The sequence below is a fragment of the Micromesistius poutassou genome (assembly GCF_964030765.1).
Source record: "Micromesistius poutassou genome assembly, chromosome: 8".
NCBI classification, from domain to species: Eukaryota; Metazoa; Chordata; class Actinopteri; order Gadiformes; family Gadidae; genus Micromesistius; species Micromesistius poutassou.
The window spans coordinates 19,197,830-19,211,031 of record NC_140278.1 but is presented as its reverse complement, the minus strand read 5'-3'; the positions used below and the strand labels follow the sequence as shown (position 1 = coordinate 19,211,031).

Sequence of the window (13,202 nt, the reverse complement as noted above, 5' to 3'; positions counted from 1 at the left end):
GTAGCCAATGACGAGGCTTCTGGATTCCCTACGCACGTCCCCGTTGCCCTTGGTTACGATGAAACGCGTCCACCGATGATGTGTCTCGGACACGCCACATGACGAGGGTTTAGACCACACGGAAGAATGCAGACGCTTGTTTGTTTAATGTGTTAATGTTTAATCACGGAGTGCATAAGCACATTTTGGCACATAGAAGGGTAGTCAATATTGTGCACAACAATATACCACATTGTATATTAAAAAGACACGCATGAAAACGATGATATGGTATTTAAAAAGTAGGACAGTAAATGTAAAGTCGATTGTGGAATCTGGATCGGCCACTCACACGCACGCACGCACGCACGCACACACACACACACACACACACACACACACACACACACACACACACACACACACACACACACACACACACACACACACACACACACGTTTATTTTTAAAACAGTTTAAACGTTTCCTTCAAGGCTTCTCCAGGTTAACCTCGCCCTCACTCAAGTACACATCTTCATAGTTCGTCTCGGCTGGGGTGCGCTGGATCTGGTCGTAGGGAGAGCTGACATCCTCTATTCTTAGCCCCTTAGACAAGAACAGGACAGATGGAATCAATTAATTACACCGGTTAATACATAGGTCAATCGTTCAATGGTTCAAGTCTGCACTTTCATTTATATGTTGGTCATTGTTTGTGAACACTTTCAGGAAAGAGACAGTTCCGTTCAGAATGTTCCGGTGAGTGACCCACCACTTCCTCAAAGGGTGTGTGAATCACTGGACAATCCTTGTTGAGGATTGAGACTAGAGGAAAATAGAAAGTTTGTGTTCTGCCTGTGATGTACCTCGTATATATTCTCCTCTTCTTTCATTGCTTTCTTCTTCTCCAGAGCATGGATCTGCCTTGTCTAAAATGAGAAGCGTAAACTTGTTTATGATGAGGATAATGAGGATGAGGATGATGATGATGATGTACATTGCTGGACTGGAGTGTTGTCTCACATGCCTACAAATTATTTAGCAAAACAGAAAGATGTGTGGTTGCAGTCCAAAGGGAAGCAGTCTAAACATAAGTAGGTCTGGTATGCTGCTGGTTGCGTCGTGTAGGCAGGGTATTATCGACATTAAGCAGTTCTGTGAAAGCGACTGCAGGTTGAACAAAATCCTAACCGCTTACGGCAGGCAGTTAATGTTGGGAAAGAGGGTGAGAGGGTGTTTTATGCAATGCATCTTGTGACCTTGTAGAGTAGTTTAGCCCCGGGCAGAAGTACACACAGCAGAAGCAGAATCCCCTGGCCGGTCAGGATGTTGTTTTTCACGTTCTCACTCCAGTTTAGTATTTTATCCAATGGCTCTGTGCAGAAAGATGGGCGGTTATGGGGTCAAGCACAGCAAACCCTAACATTTACTGATGCATCTATGTACTCTGTATACACAACCAGCAGTTACTATTGAGCGGTTACCTTGCTCACATCACAGCAGATAAATCAAAAGCTGATAACATTCACTTCACACACAGTGTAAAGCCACTGGGTGCATCGTCGGGTTCTTTTTTGCAGTGTATATATCAAATAGCTTGTATCTTAAATTGGAACTTTATCTAGTCAATACTGATCGATAGTGATTCGGACAATGTTGTCAATAAAATCCCATCCTATAACTGATATACTGGTCAAATTAAAAGTGCGGGCAAGCCTGTACCTCTCTGAGGGGCTCAATTTTAGACATTGTGATTGTAACTGTACATATACAATCTCTATATCGGCGTTTCATTTTCATTTAATTTAAATTTGGTCTGTAAAATTTTTGCTCTGAAATGAACATGAAGATATGAATGTTCCAGGTTAAGTTGCTTGGGAATACCATTGGTGCTGTTGCAATGCAATGCATATTCTGTGACATCATGGTTTAAGTTTTATGGCCTCCTGATTGGTGCTTATGATAATGGGTCTTGGAATTCCCATAATCGTCCAATAGATTGCGACTAGTTCAAGTTTTAGCTATTTTATGTAGAGAGCACGGCTAAAGTTTGTCATGGGACCTAATATTAACTTGGATGTCGACCGCATTTCAGACAGAAAGTTTAATTCATAGAAGAGCAGTGAAACATTAGCCATGCATTAAGTGGCTTTCATTACATCTATGGGGGGTCAATACTAAAACATATATTTTTACTATTAAATATTTAGCAGACACTTTTATAATAATCTCCATTACAGTAGTAGGCTACATGTCACTAAGGCTTAGGCTATTATAAGGGTATATAAGGGTCTTGCTGAGGGATGCTGTAAGGGTTGCGACCATTGGAGATGGTACCCAGTTCACCCTTCAGCTCTGGAAGTCCACCCCATAAAGCTCTCCCGAATACACCCATACTCACTGTAGACCTGCAGGAAGGTACCGTGCGACAGGACCCCCACACGGTATACGCTGTTGTTAAAATAGCACTGGTAGAGGCCAGCGTCGCTGAGCCGCAGCGTCACCAGAAGGAGCTCGTGGCACACGTTGGTGGCGTTACCGGTCACACGGTCGGTAAAACGCAGGTCGTCCACGTCCACGTTCACCCGCTGAACGGTGCGGTTGGCATCCGACGTGCTGACGAACCAGGTGTGGGCTATGGGGTCATAGCCGATCTTTCTGTAGCAGCACTTCAGAGAGAGCGTTTCGGACAGCTGCCCTCTCACGAAGGGCCGGTCAGCTTCCAGAGCCACCGTCACTCCGCGGCCCTCGGCAACCGCTTATTATCAGGGGACCAAGTTAGATTATTGGTGATTTGTTTCTTTTTAACTGGTGGGATGAGGGGAGTTTTTCTGTATTTGAGACTGGCTAAACTTTAAATCATTAATATTAGGAGGCGTCAATGTGGGGATGGTAACGATGTTATAACGCTCATCTGTTGTGACAGGAAATGTAGCCTATTCAACAGAGCAGAACTCAGCATTGTACCAGGAAACAAACACTAGTTTTTTGCTTAATGTATTCTAAATGTAAAACATGGGAAACATGGGTTAGTTTAATTTTAGCTTGGTTTTATCTTAAATGGTACCATCTACATTTTTCAATGTAGCCATTAGCACTTGCAAATATAGAAATTGTGATTTTCTCACCATTTGAAAGAAATTAAACCATAAATTTGTAAGTTTCATTCACTAGTCATTTAGTAGTTCAAGTGGTTTTTAACAATAGCAATGGCTTCAGTAATAAAGTAACAACTAACAAGAACAAAATGTTGTAGATGAACATAACCCCGGAATACTTACAAACAATACTGCACAGGAGGAAGATTGTAACCAACACCATCTTCTTTTAAAGGTATAAAACCCACAGGATTCACCAAACACTATTAAACACTGTCAGAAATACTCATATACTACTGCAAAGTTCAGTCCATACAACGCCTCTTGTTTTTGTCCTCTTGCAGGATTTATGCTTGAATGATTTTGAGAAGGATTTGAATAATGCTAAGAGAAACCCAACAAAGTGTATCTATCTGCGAGCACCCACTGTTCTGCAAAAATTACAAATGTCAGCAATTATTCTGGTCAAGATGGGTCACAAGATATTTTTTCAATTTATGGGAATAATATACATTCAGTGTCCCCACGCAGAACCTAAACCTAAAAAATATGAAACCCACACAAAGCAACAAAACAAACAACCATTGGTTTAATTCCCCCCATTTATTAAAAAAAAGGAAAAAAGAAATAAGAAAGAACGTACCACAATGGTTCTTAAGCATACATTAAAACCCTCTTACAAGAGAAAAGTCCAAACCCACATACACAATATATATATATATATATATATATAAATATATATAAATATATATATATGTTCTTGCTATTCCTTTTATATTAACAGCGTGATGGATGCTTGTCTGACAAATCCTTTTGTGATCCTGAAGGTGAATATAAACAGCATCGAGGAGACCAACTGTCATCTGACAGGAAAACCCGATTCCCGAGAATTCATCAATTTGAGGGCTTATGGGTAGGGATGTATGTAAATAATATGTGCATTTGTCTGTGGAGAACCATCTTTTTGGGGAACAGTAGCCAGATCGTCATAAGGCACCAAACTATATAAATAAACGTTCTAAACATCTATCCATTGGAACACAGGATACATCAGGTATAAGCACAGAGAGACAGACAGAGATGTAGTCGTCGTTCTCCCTGTGTGAGCGTGTTTGACGAGGTATTACTGTAAGATGGTGTAAGGCGGTTATCCACTGCTGATGAATGCAAACCAATGGAGGATAAATACCTGCGGGCCGGATTATTTCTTTAGCCTCATCCTATTGGCCAACTGGATGCTTACTCAATTTGGCATATGGGTTTGGCACCACTTTGGCACCAGTGTGTTGCAACCCCCCCACAAAAAACTCCATGAGCAATCCCCTTTCTCTCTCCACATTTTGGCAAATGCATAGTTACATAAGGCTTAAAAAAACAAACATACATACAAATAACAATAACCAAACCCTCTCCCTGACCTGGTTACCTGTTTGAGTAAATCAAAGGAAATACAGCCAGGTACACTAAACTCTGAAGCAGGCACCGTGAACTACTTTGATAGGGAGCTTCTGGGGAGCTCTCTGTGTGTGTGTGTGTGTGTGTGTGTGTGTGTGTGTGTGTGTGTGTGTGTGTGTGTGTGTGTGTGTGTGTGTGTGTACGGAGCTCATAGTCGTACTGGTCCCTCACTGGTCTAAAGGGAATCCGGGCCAATGGGCTCTACTGGTGAGCCTCTTATCACAAAACGTGAGAGTTCAGAGTAGAAGATATGGTGGGTAAAAAATAAAAATAAAAAAGACTGAGGTTGGGTTGGGTGAGGGCGGAGCTGGCTACTGTTTGGTGGCTACACATGAGGAGGAGGGTGCATTTCAGAGAGATCACCGTCATTACAGTACTTGTGAGAATATGGACCAAGTAGGTATGCTGTTGCCCTGGCAACAAACTTCATTTGACTTTATATGTGCCCTTGTTGTGCCTGGTGACTCTTTGTAATTGGTTCCACTCGCGTTCAGTATGGTCATGGTGATTGCAGTAGAGCTGCAGTACTGTCTTGGTCCCGCAGAGACCGAAGCGCACCTTCAGCCTTTGTTGGCTGAAGGCTGAAGGCTGTCTGGTTCATATGCGTATAAGCGGCTGATTCTTTGGGGGGGGGGCAGTATAGCTTCAATAATTATAAAATATACATCCTTTTCTTCACCTATACTGTAACTATTACTGGAAATTCATAAAACGCGACAGTATGGGATGAATGGAATGAGCATGTACTGGGATTAACAAGAAGAAGCTAATGGCGCCTCTCGACCTGCCTGTACATCCATCGCAGCTCAGCAAACGTTCATGTGCCGATAATGCGTAAAAGCGTTGTCATAGTTGTATTAAATAGCATGAGGATCTAGCGGTACAGCGTTTTTGTCTTTGGTCCTGTGCGCCTCACCACAGTACAAATCCACCACTCCAAAAAAAAAAAAAAAGAAAAAAAATCAAGAATAATTACAATCAGCTCTTGAAAAAAGTTCAAATTTGATACAAAAAACAACAACATTGCTACTAGCGAATATAATATAATATTTGACTAATAACATACTCAACAGCATATAATACAATCAAAAAATGTAACTCACTCTAAAACTCCATGTTTTGAGTTAGGCGCGTAATGTCCTGTGTGTGTGTGTGTGTGTGTGTGTGTGTGTGTGTGTGTGTGATGTTGACACTGCAGACATTACAATCAGAAGGCAAGTGAAAAAGAAAATCCCAGGTGTGATCTGCTCTCCCCTGTGAGCACTGCTTTGGCACTGGGTCTTGGGTGGATGTGTCTATGTGCATGTCTATGTGCGTGTCTTCTCTATCAAAATGTCTGTATTTTGCATTCAATACTTTTATCTCGCATACCCCCAGCCTTCGTCCCATGACCTCCACATACTATTTGTTCTGTAAGCAAACCAGGCAGGAAGGCTATCAGACGCCATGCTTTACCGCTGCAGCGCAACTTGAATGGACCTTCTGGATCTGAACTTCTTATGGTTTGACCCCCACCCACCCCCCTGTGCTGTAACAGTTTCCCAGAGAAGCAGCAGAAACCCTGAAAGGACCCAGAGGAATAAATAATGGCAGCGATCATAACAAGATCAATCAGCTATCGTGATACTATGTGTGTGTATGTGTGTATGCATGTATGTATATATATATATATTTTTTAATGCATATTGTTATTTATTCATAATCCAATCTAAATTACAACAGTATCTCCACTCCAAAATAGGGCTTTGTAAAGCACATGCACACCCTTCATCCTCATCTGTGCTCTATACATGGTTAAGTATGGGTATTTAACAGTGAATCTGGAAGTGATTTTTTCTTACATGATTCAGCATGCAAAAGCCTCAAACCTTAGGTTTAGAGCTTGTTTTTACCAAATGGATTTATGGATTTGTTTGCAATTCTGCTGCACTCACTGTGGCACATAGCATTATTGCAACTGAAAACTACAATACCCTCGTAAGGGCTAAAAAAAAACGTAAAGATTCATTCTCATACACAACATAATTCTATGTTCATTGTTTGTCCGTGTCTGGTGTTTATATGTGTCTTATAGCAAATCTCCACACACTTTTTATTATGCAGCATCCATCGCACAGCAAAATTACTAAACATATTTTGGCAACTGTTCATAAAACTGTCCTCTCTCACTTCTTTCTTCATCTTCCTTTTTCACATGCACACACCCACGCACACACACACGCACGCACGCACGCACGCACACCTTCCCTGCTTCACCACTCAAGCAGTGCACTGCAGACAAAGCCCCTCCCCTTCCTGTCTGGCGTGAACTTCCTGGTTGGGCGTCGACCTTCCACATCCCAAACAGCAGCAGTTTTGTACGCGACCATTGAGTGTTTCCAGACAGTCCTCCAAAAGTCATACGTGCACTTCAATCAGGCACCTACAGCAATAACTGAAGAGGAGAAACAAGGTTTGACTACTTGTATAAAGGAATTTACCAGACACTTTCATCCAATGCGACCAGCCGTGAATTTTAATACATTTATGAGCAGGTAGGGGGAGGGCATCTCGCTAAAAAATTGGAGTCACCATAGCCACAGTTATTACAGACAGGAGAGGTTTAAATGCGTTTAGCCACACCCGTACTAGCTGTTAGTGATGGGTGTGTATCCACACCCACACTAGCTGTTAGTTAGGAGGGTTAGTAATGTCTCACCTGGCTGACAGGTGCGTTTCTTCTCACTGGAAGTTTCCCCCTTCCAGGGAGAACATGGACACGGCCATCAGCAGTTTGCGGTGTGCCTCTTCAATGGTCTGCAAAACACACATCACAACGTGTAAGGTGCACGCACGCGCACACGCACACCCCCCTCCTCTGACACATCCCATTGCAATAGTGAACATAATGGCCATTGTCAGAGAAGTCCAATTTCACAAAGCAATTTTCAGCCCGCCGGTAACAGCAGTGGTTAAGTGGTTTTCCTCTGTTCCCTTGTTTCTCTTTGCTGCTATTTTCGCCTCATCTGTCCAAAGTATAGCCTGCCTGGCCCCGTACTTCAATAATTCTCTCTGGAGACAGGGGACTGGGGAAGGAGACGGCCGTCTCGATCCAGCCCACCTCTTGTCATCCTCTACCTGTTAGGTCGGCCGTCTTTAGCGCTGCATCCTGCTGCCGTCGCCCAACGTGTCACACTACGCCAACCAAAAGTGCTCCTTTAAGGTCTCGTAAATACATACGCCACTATTTAATGTCTTCATTCAATGTCACAAAAAAAACCAATTTCCTGATTCCCTCCTTCAACGATAAACTTGTTTGTTCACGTCTTCATCTCTCGTGTGTGTGTATATCCCGCTTTAATCTCCATTCATCTTAATTGTACGTACACACACACACACACACACACACACACACACACACACACACACACACACACACACACACACACACACACACACACACACACACACACACACACACACACACACACACACACACACACACACACACACACACACACACAAACCTGTAGCCTCCTCAGAGTCTCCTCCAGACCCTGGAGTTTGCTGTACACCTCCTCCACCCGCTCCTTGGAAAGCACCAGGGGTGCACTGATGCCCCCCTCCTCCACTCCCTTGGCCCCTCCGGACTCTGCTCCTCCCGGGCCGTCCTCCAGCTGCGAGGCCCCCACTGCGGTCCCTCGGTCCTCTGGGGATGGAAGAGGGCGTGTCACTTATGGCGCCATGTGTTCAGATGAGACAACACGACATGGCTGATCATTATTGGGTACGCAGATGCTAGGTTAAAAATAAAAAATAAAAAAGGGTAAAACACAAACTTTTTTAAAAATAAAAGATATGATTTGTGTTGTCTTCCAGTTCATGTTAGGATCTCCGTAGAAAATTAGGATCAGAATAGCAATCTCTCTCACACACACACACACACACACACACACACACACACACACACACACACACACACACACACACACACACACACACACACACACACACACACACACACACACACACACACACACACACACACACACACACACACACGATCCCATCCCTTTAACAAAACAGAGCCTATCTCCTTCAGGAAGCGGGCGAGGTCATGTACCTGGTGACTGAGAGCCGTCTGTACAGTCCTCCAGCTTCTCCGACCCGCCGTCCTCCTTGCCATTTTCCGCTTCTGGCATAGAGTCCTCTAAAAGGCTGATGTTGCTGACAAATAGCCTTTTCAGAGCCGTGACTGTTGCAAGACAGGACGCCAATCAGCTTTAGTGTCGCGATAAGATAAAAGGTAATGGAAGAGAAATTAAAGAAGAAAATACAATGTTACCTTCATCCAGAGCATTATCGGCCACCTTCTCCTGGTCACTGTTGGTGGTAGCGATCAGGTCAAAGCCTTTCTCTGACAGGTAATACATCAGGGAATGCTGGGGGTACGGAGACTTGTCTTCTGTGAGGCTGTCATTATCCTGCACTGCAGATGGGTGACATTAGAATGAAATGAGATTAGCATTGAGCTCAGGCCTAGAAAGACGTATCTATATTATATATTTTTATTAAGAAGCTTTGCGGTGTACATACATTGAAATATGAATGAACAGCAAACCATTTCATTAATGAAAATGATAATAATAACATTTGCACATGAACAATATATACGACAAAATGATATAAGGAAAAATACATCTGCACACAACATATAATGAATGTACTAATGAGGTAAAGATAGTCCTTCTCTTACCTATGCTGTTTTTGAAATTGCAATTTAGGGTGGGACTTAAAGGAACCAAGTGCCTGAGAAAGGAGAGATGGGGGGGGATGTTCAGAGTCAAACAAGTCAGCATTAAAGAGTGAATTATGAGTCCCTTGCTGTGTAAACCCACACTGTAGACCATATTGACCTAGTGGCCATATTAGTTAGGCAGGTTAGTGAGGCAGGTTAAACCTGGGGGGGGGGGGTCCACAACCATGACGACGGGTAGTGGATGAGGGGTGGTGGGACTCTCGAAGGCCTCCTCACCCATAAGGCTGCTGGGTGCACGAGTGCGGAACAAACCCATGACAGGGGGTCCAGTGATTGTAGTGTAACGTGGGTGAGGGTGGTGCCTGCGGCCAAGGCAAACCACGTTTGCGGACCACCACCGGAGTACATTATTTTCCAATAACGCGAGATCCCAGGAGGGGGTTCTTTTGTTTGTATACGACGGTCAGCAACAATCGTTAAATAGGAGGTGATTTCATGGATAACGAGGTTGGATTTCCCCTCGACATAATCAGCCTGAAAAAGACAAAAAAAACTTCTTCTTTTTTTTTTTAAAGGCAGACTTACGGGGGACGCCCGCCCACCGGGGTCAGCACCCCCCCCGCAGCGGGGCCGCTCTGCTTCAGATCATCCACCGCTTTCTTGATCACTTCTGTCCAGCTGGAGACACACACACACACACACACACACACACACACACACACACACACACACACACACACACACACACACACACACACACACACACACACACACACACACACACACACACACACACACACACACACACACACACACAGACGGTGATTGAGAGATTATTATTGATTATTATTTAATAATCAATGTGTGGGATGCATTGTTCACACAAACGTCATCATTTGGACATTCAAGAGCTGTGTCTTTGAAATCGTTCCCTATCACGGATATAGTGCACTATATAGGGCGCTCGCCATTTTGTAGTGCTGTTCGAATCCTCAGCGGTTAATTTCATTCACTATAAAGTGCACTATAAAATACCCACAATTTGAGTGAACACACGATGTTCCCTACATGTTACTCCCGTAGACCACAATGCAATGCGGGCGCATTTACTGACACCAATTCTCGTTTGTTCATTCCCTATATAGTTCACTATATCATAAACACTATATAGGGAACAGTGAGTGAGGGAATTAGGGAACGATTTCCAACACAGCTCTAGTGTTCCTAAAAGGCCTCACGTGTTCCTCTCTCCGGAGGACTGGGCCACCAGCTCGTAGATCTGAGCGCCGCTGTCCCATGTGAAGATGACGTAGAAGGCCTTGCGGTCTGCCAGACACACACACACACACACACACACATTAGTTGACCAACAGAGGGCTACATACAAGAGTTGTACAGCACAGGGCCCCATACCACTAGGTGTGCGGTTGATTACCCATAACGAGTCTTTTCACATCTGTCCGCGCAGATGGATGATGGTTAGATCAACCTACCACTTGGTACAGTTAGTGGTGGGGTGTGTGTGAGTGGGTGAGTTTGTGCGTATGTGTGTGTGTGTGTGTGTGCGCATATGTACAGTATGTGTCTTTATGCATTTGCTGTGTGGGTTTGTGTACATGTGCGCATGTGTTTATTTGTGCATATGGGTGTGTGTTTGCAAATCTGTGTGTGTATGTGTGTGTATATGTGTGTGTGCATAAGTGTGTGTGTGAATAAGTGTGTGTGTGAATAAGTGTGTGTGTGCATAAGTGTGTGTGTGCATAAGTATATGCGTACATAAGTGTGTGTGTGTGCATAAGTGTGTGTGTGCATAAGTGTATGTGCATAAGTGTATGTGTGCATAAGTATATGCGTACATAAGTGTGTGCGTGCATAAGTGTGTGCGTGCATAAGTGTGTGCGTGCATTTGCGTGTGTGCATAAGTGTGTGTGCGTGCATAAGCGTGTGCGTGCATAAGCGTGTGTGTGCATTTGCGTGTGTGCGTGCGTGCGTGTGTGCTTGCATAAGTGTGTCGTGCGTGCATAAGTGTGTGCGTGCATTTGCGTGTGTGTGTGTGCATTTGCGTGTGTGCGTGCATTTGCGTGCGTGCGTGCGTGTGTGCGTGCTGTCGGCCCCCACCTGTGGCCACCTCCCTGAGGAAGACGGAGTTGAGCTTGATGATGGGGCTGAGCATCTGCTTGCCCTCCTGCACCGCCACGTTGCTCTTGCTCTGGCACTTGAGCACCATCTTGTCGTCCTGCCTCTGCAGCAGCACCAGCAGGTCGCCCAGCAGCACGCACTGCACCTCTGAGACAGCGCGGGTCAAAAGGTCACACAGCAGGGAAACCATTAGGACGCTCATGATAACAATTAAAAGCTGCGCGCAGCGTTTAAGGTGCCAAGCTTAAGCCGACCGATAAACCATCAAGACCCTGACGGGCCATTAAAACCCTGACGCAGACCATGAAGATCCCGACAGACCTGACAGACTAACCCTGACAGGCTAACCCTAACCCTAACCTAAGACTAACCCTAACCCTAATCATTAAGACCGTAGACTAACCCTAACGCTAACCCTAACCATTAAGACCGTGACGCAGACCATAAACCTAACCCTAACCATTAAGACCGTGACGCAGACCATAAAGAGTTGACAACGCTGGAATAGCCTCAGCTTGGATCTGGTGATGGGCGAACAAACTTTCATGACTGTACGTCAAAAAACCTAGGATCCTTAGGGAATTGAGTGTTTTTAACAAAGTTCAAAATAGTCGCAAATCAATCCAAAAAATCTATCCAAATAAACTCATAGGTTCTTGAGACATATTTGTTCAGCATGAGGATATGCATGTGTGAACAAAGTTTCATGTCTGCCTAAAGTGATGAAAAGTAGCTCAATTGGGAGGGGAACAGCCCAATCTTGCAACACTGGTTAGTGTTTTTGGGGAAAACTGATCCAAAATTTGATCAGGATGATCAGCGTATTCTGGAGTTTCTAACCGTATAGATTTGCATAGCGGTTTAGATTAGCGATAGCTGTAACACATTGGGTTGGAGAGTTCAAAGTTTAAAATATCCTACCCGGTAGAGAACAAGCGAAAACATATCATTGTGGGCTAAATTGGCAATGGCTAGGGCTGAATGGTTCTCTGCTTACTAAGAGCAACCAACCTGTCCATCAGGAAGCCTGGAGTCATACCTTTGGCTAATTAAATCATAGGTGGAATGTAAAGGTACTTCTTTGGAAGCTACCATCAACCGTCCCTTGGAACCATTTCCTTGTCACACCTTAAAAATAACATAACTGACAGTTATGGAATAGCCTCAGCTTAGATCTGGTGATAGGCTTTCATGACTGTAAGTCAAATGGCTGAGGAGTTATGAGTCTTTAAAGTTTTCAATTAATTGCTGTAGCACCCCCTATGGTCCTCTATGGATGAACCATATGGATTTAGCCGGGTTAACCTTGACCTATGCTTCTTTTAGTACACCAAGTTTGTGTAATGATTGACTCAAGTTAACCCCGCCTTTAGTCACCTAACATTGAGCATAGGAGTTAATTGTTATAGCGCTCCCAATAGCCCGATATAGATACAATGATGATTGCTTTAAGTTAACCTTGCTTTTTGGCATTAAGTTAAATTTGGACGATTTTTTGCCACTGGAGGCCATATTGTTTTGTCAATCAACTTCATTTCACTTGAGCAGTTGAAACTTTGGTCCCCAACAGCCACTAAGTCGCCCTATTTGAAAATATGTTGACTTCGTCTTGTTCAGAATTTGATTGGATTCATCATAGGAAAGATCATAGGAGTCCAATTTGATGTTGATATGAGCATTTAAGTCTTTTTGCGGTTTAAACCACACCCCTTTTAGAAGTCAATGGCTCATGGGTGCTTTAAAATTGATTGTACAGACTAATCTTTGTGTGAGATTGAAGACATTGGTCCATA

The 13,202-nt window shown here is 43.8% G+C and overlaps 2 protein-coding genes across 6 annotated transcripts in view; both read right to left on the bottom strand.

Moving 5' to 3' along the window:
• Nucleotides 1-204: 204 nt before the first annotated feature.
• Nucleotides 205-3,071, bottom strand: cd79a (CD79a molecule, immunoglobulin-associated alpha; the record flags this gene model as incomplete). The annotated part of the gene is made up of 5 exons (XM_084471077.1): nt 205-585; nt 846-908; nt 1,239-1,354; nt 2,381-2,737; nt 3,047-3,071. The coding sequence occupies 5 exons, from the start codon at nt 3,069-3,071 to the stop codon at nt 469-471; spliced, it is 678 nt and encodes a 225-aa protein (XP_084327203.1). The 3' UTR covers nt 205-468.
• A 462-nt stretch (nt 3,072-3,533) lies between these two features.
• arhgef1 (Rho guanine nucleotide exchange factor (GEF) 1) overlaps nt 3,534-13,202 on the bottom strand; it is a 45,639-nt gene continuing 35,970 nt past the window's right edge. For 2 of the 5 annotated variants that reach the window (XM_084472027.1, XM_084472029.1), the window contains 9 exons: nt 11,389-11,556; nt 10,509-10,596; nt 9,856-9,948; nt 9,268-9,320; nt 8,857-9,000; nt 8,635-8,766; nt 8,039-8,220; nt 7,231-7,328; nt 3,534-6,966 (listed from right to left, as the gene is read on the bottom strand). In XM_084472027.1, the coding sequence (XP_084328153.1) occupies nt 7,254-7,328; nt 8,039-8,220; nt 8,635-8,766; nt 8,857-9,000; nt 9,268-9,320; nt 9,856-9,948; nt 10,509-10,596; nt 11,389-11,556 (935 nt within the window). In that variant the 3' untranslated portion in view covers nt 3,534-6,966; nt 7,231-7,253. The remainder of the gene's footprint in view (nt 6,967-7,230; nt 7,329-8,038; nt 8,221-8,634; nt 8,767-8,856; nt 9,001-9,267; nt 9,321-9,855; nt 9,949-10,508; nt 10,597-11,388; nt 11,557-13,202) is intronic. The other 3 variants (XM_084472025.1, XM_084472026.1, XM_084472028.1) reach the window with 2 other exon arrangements.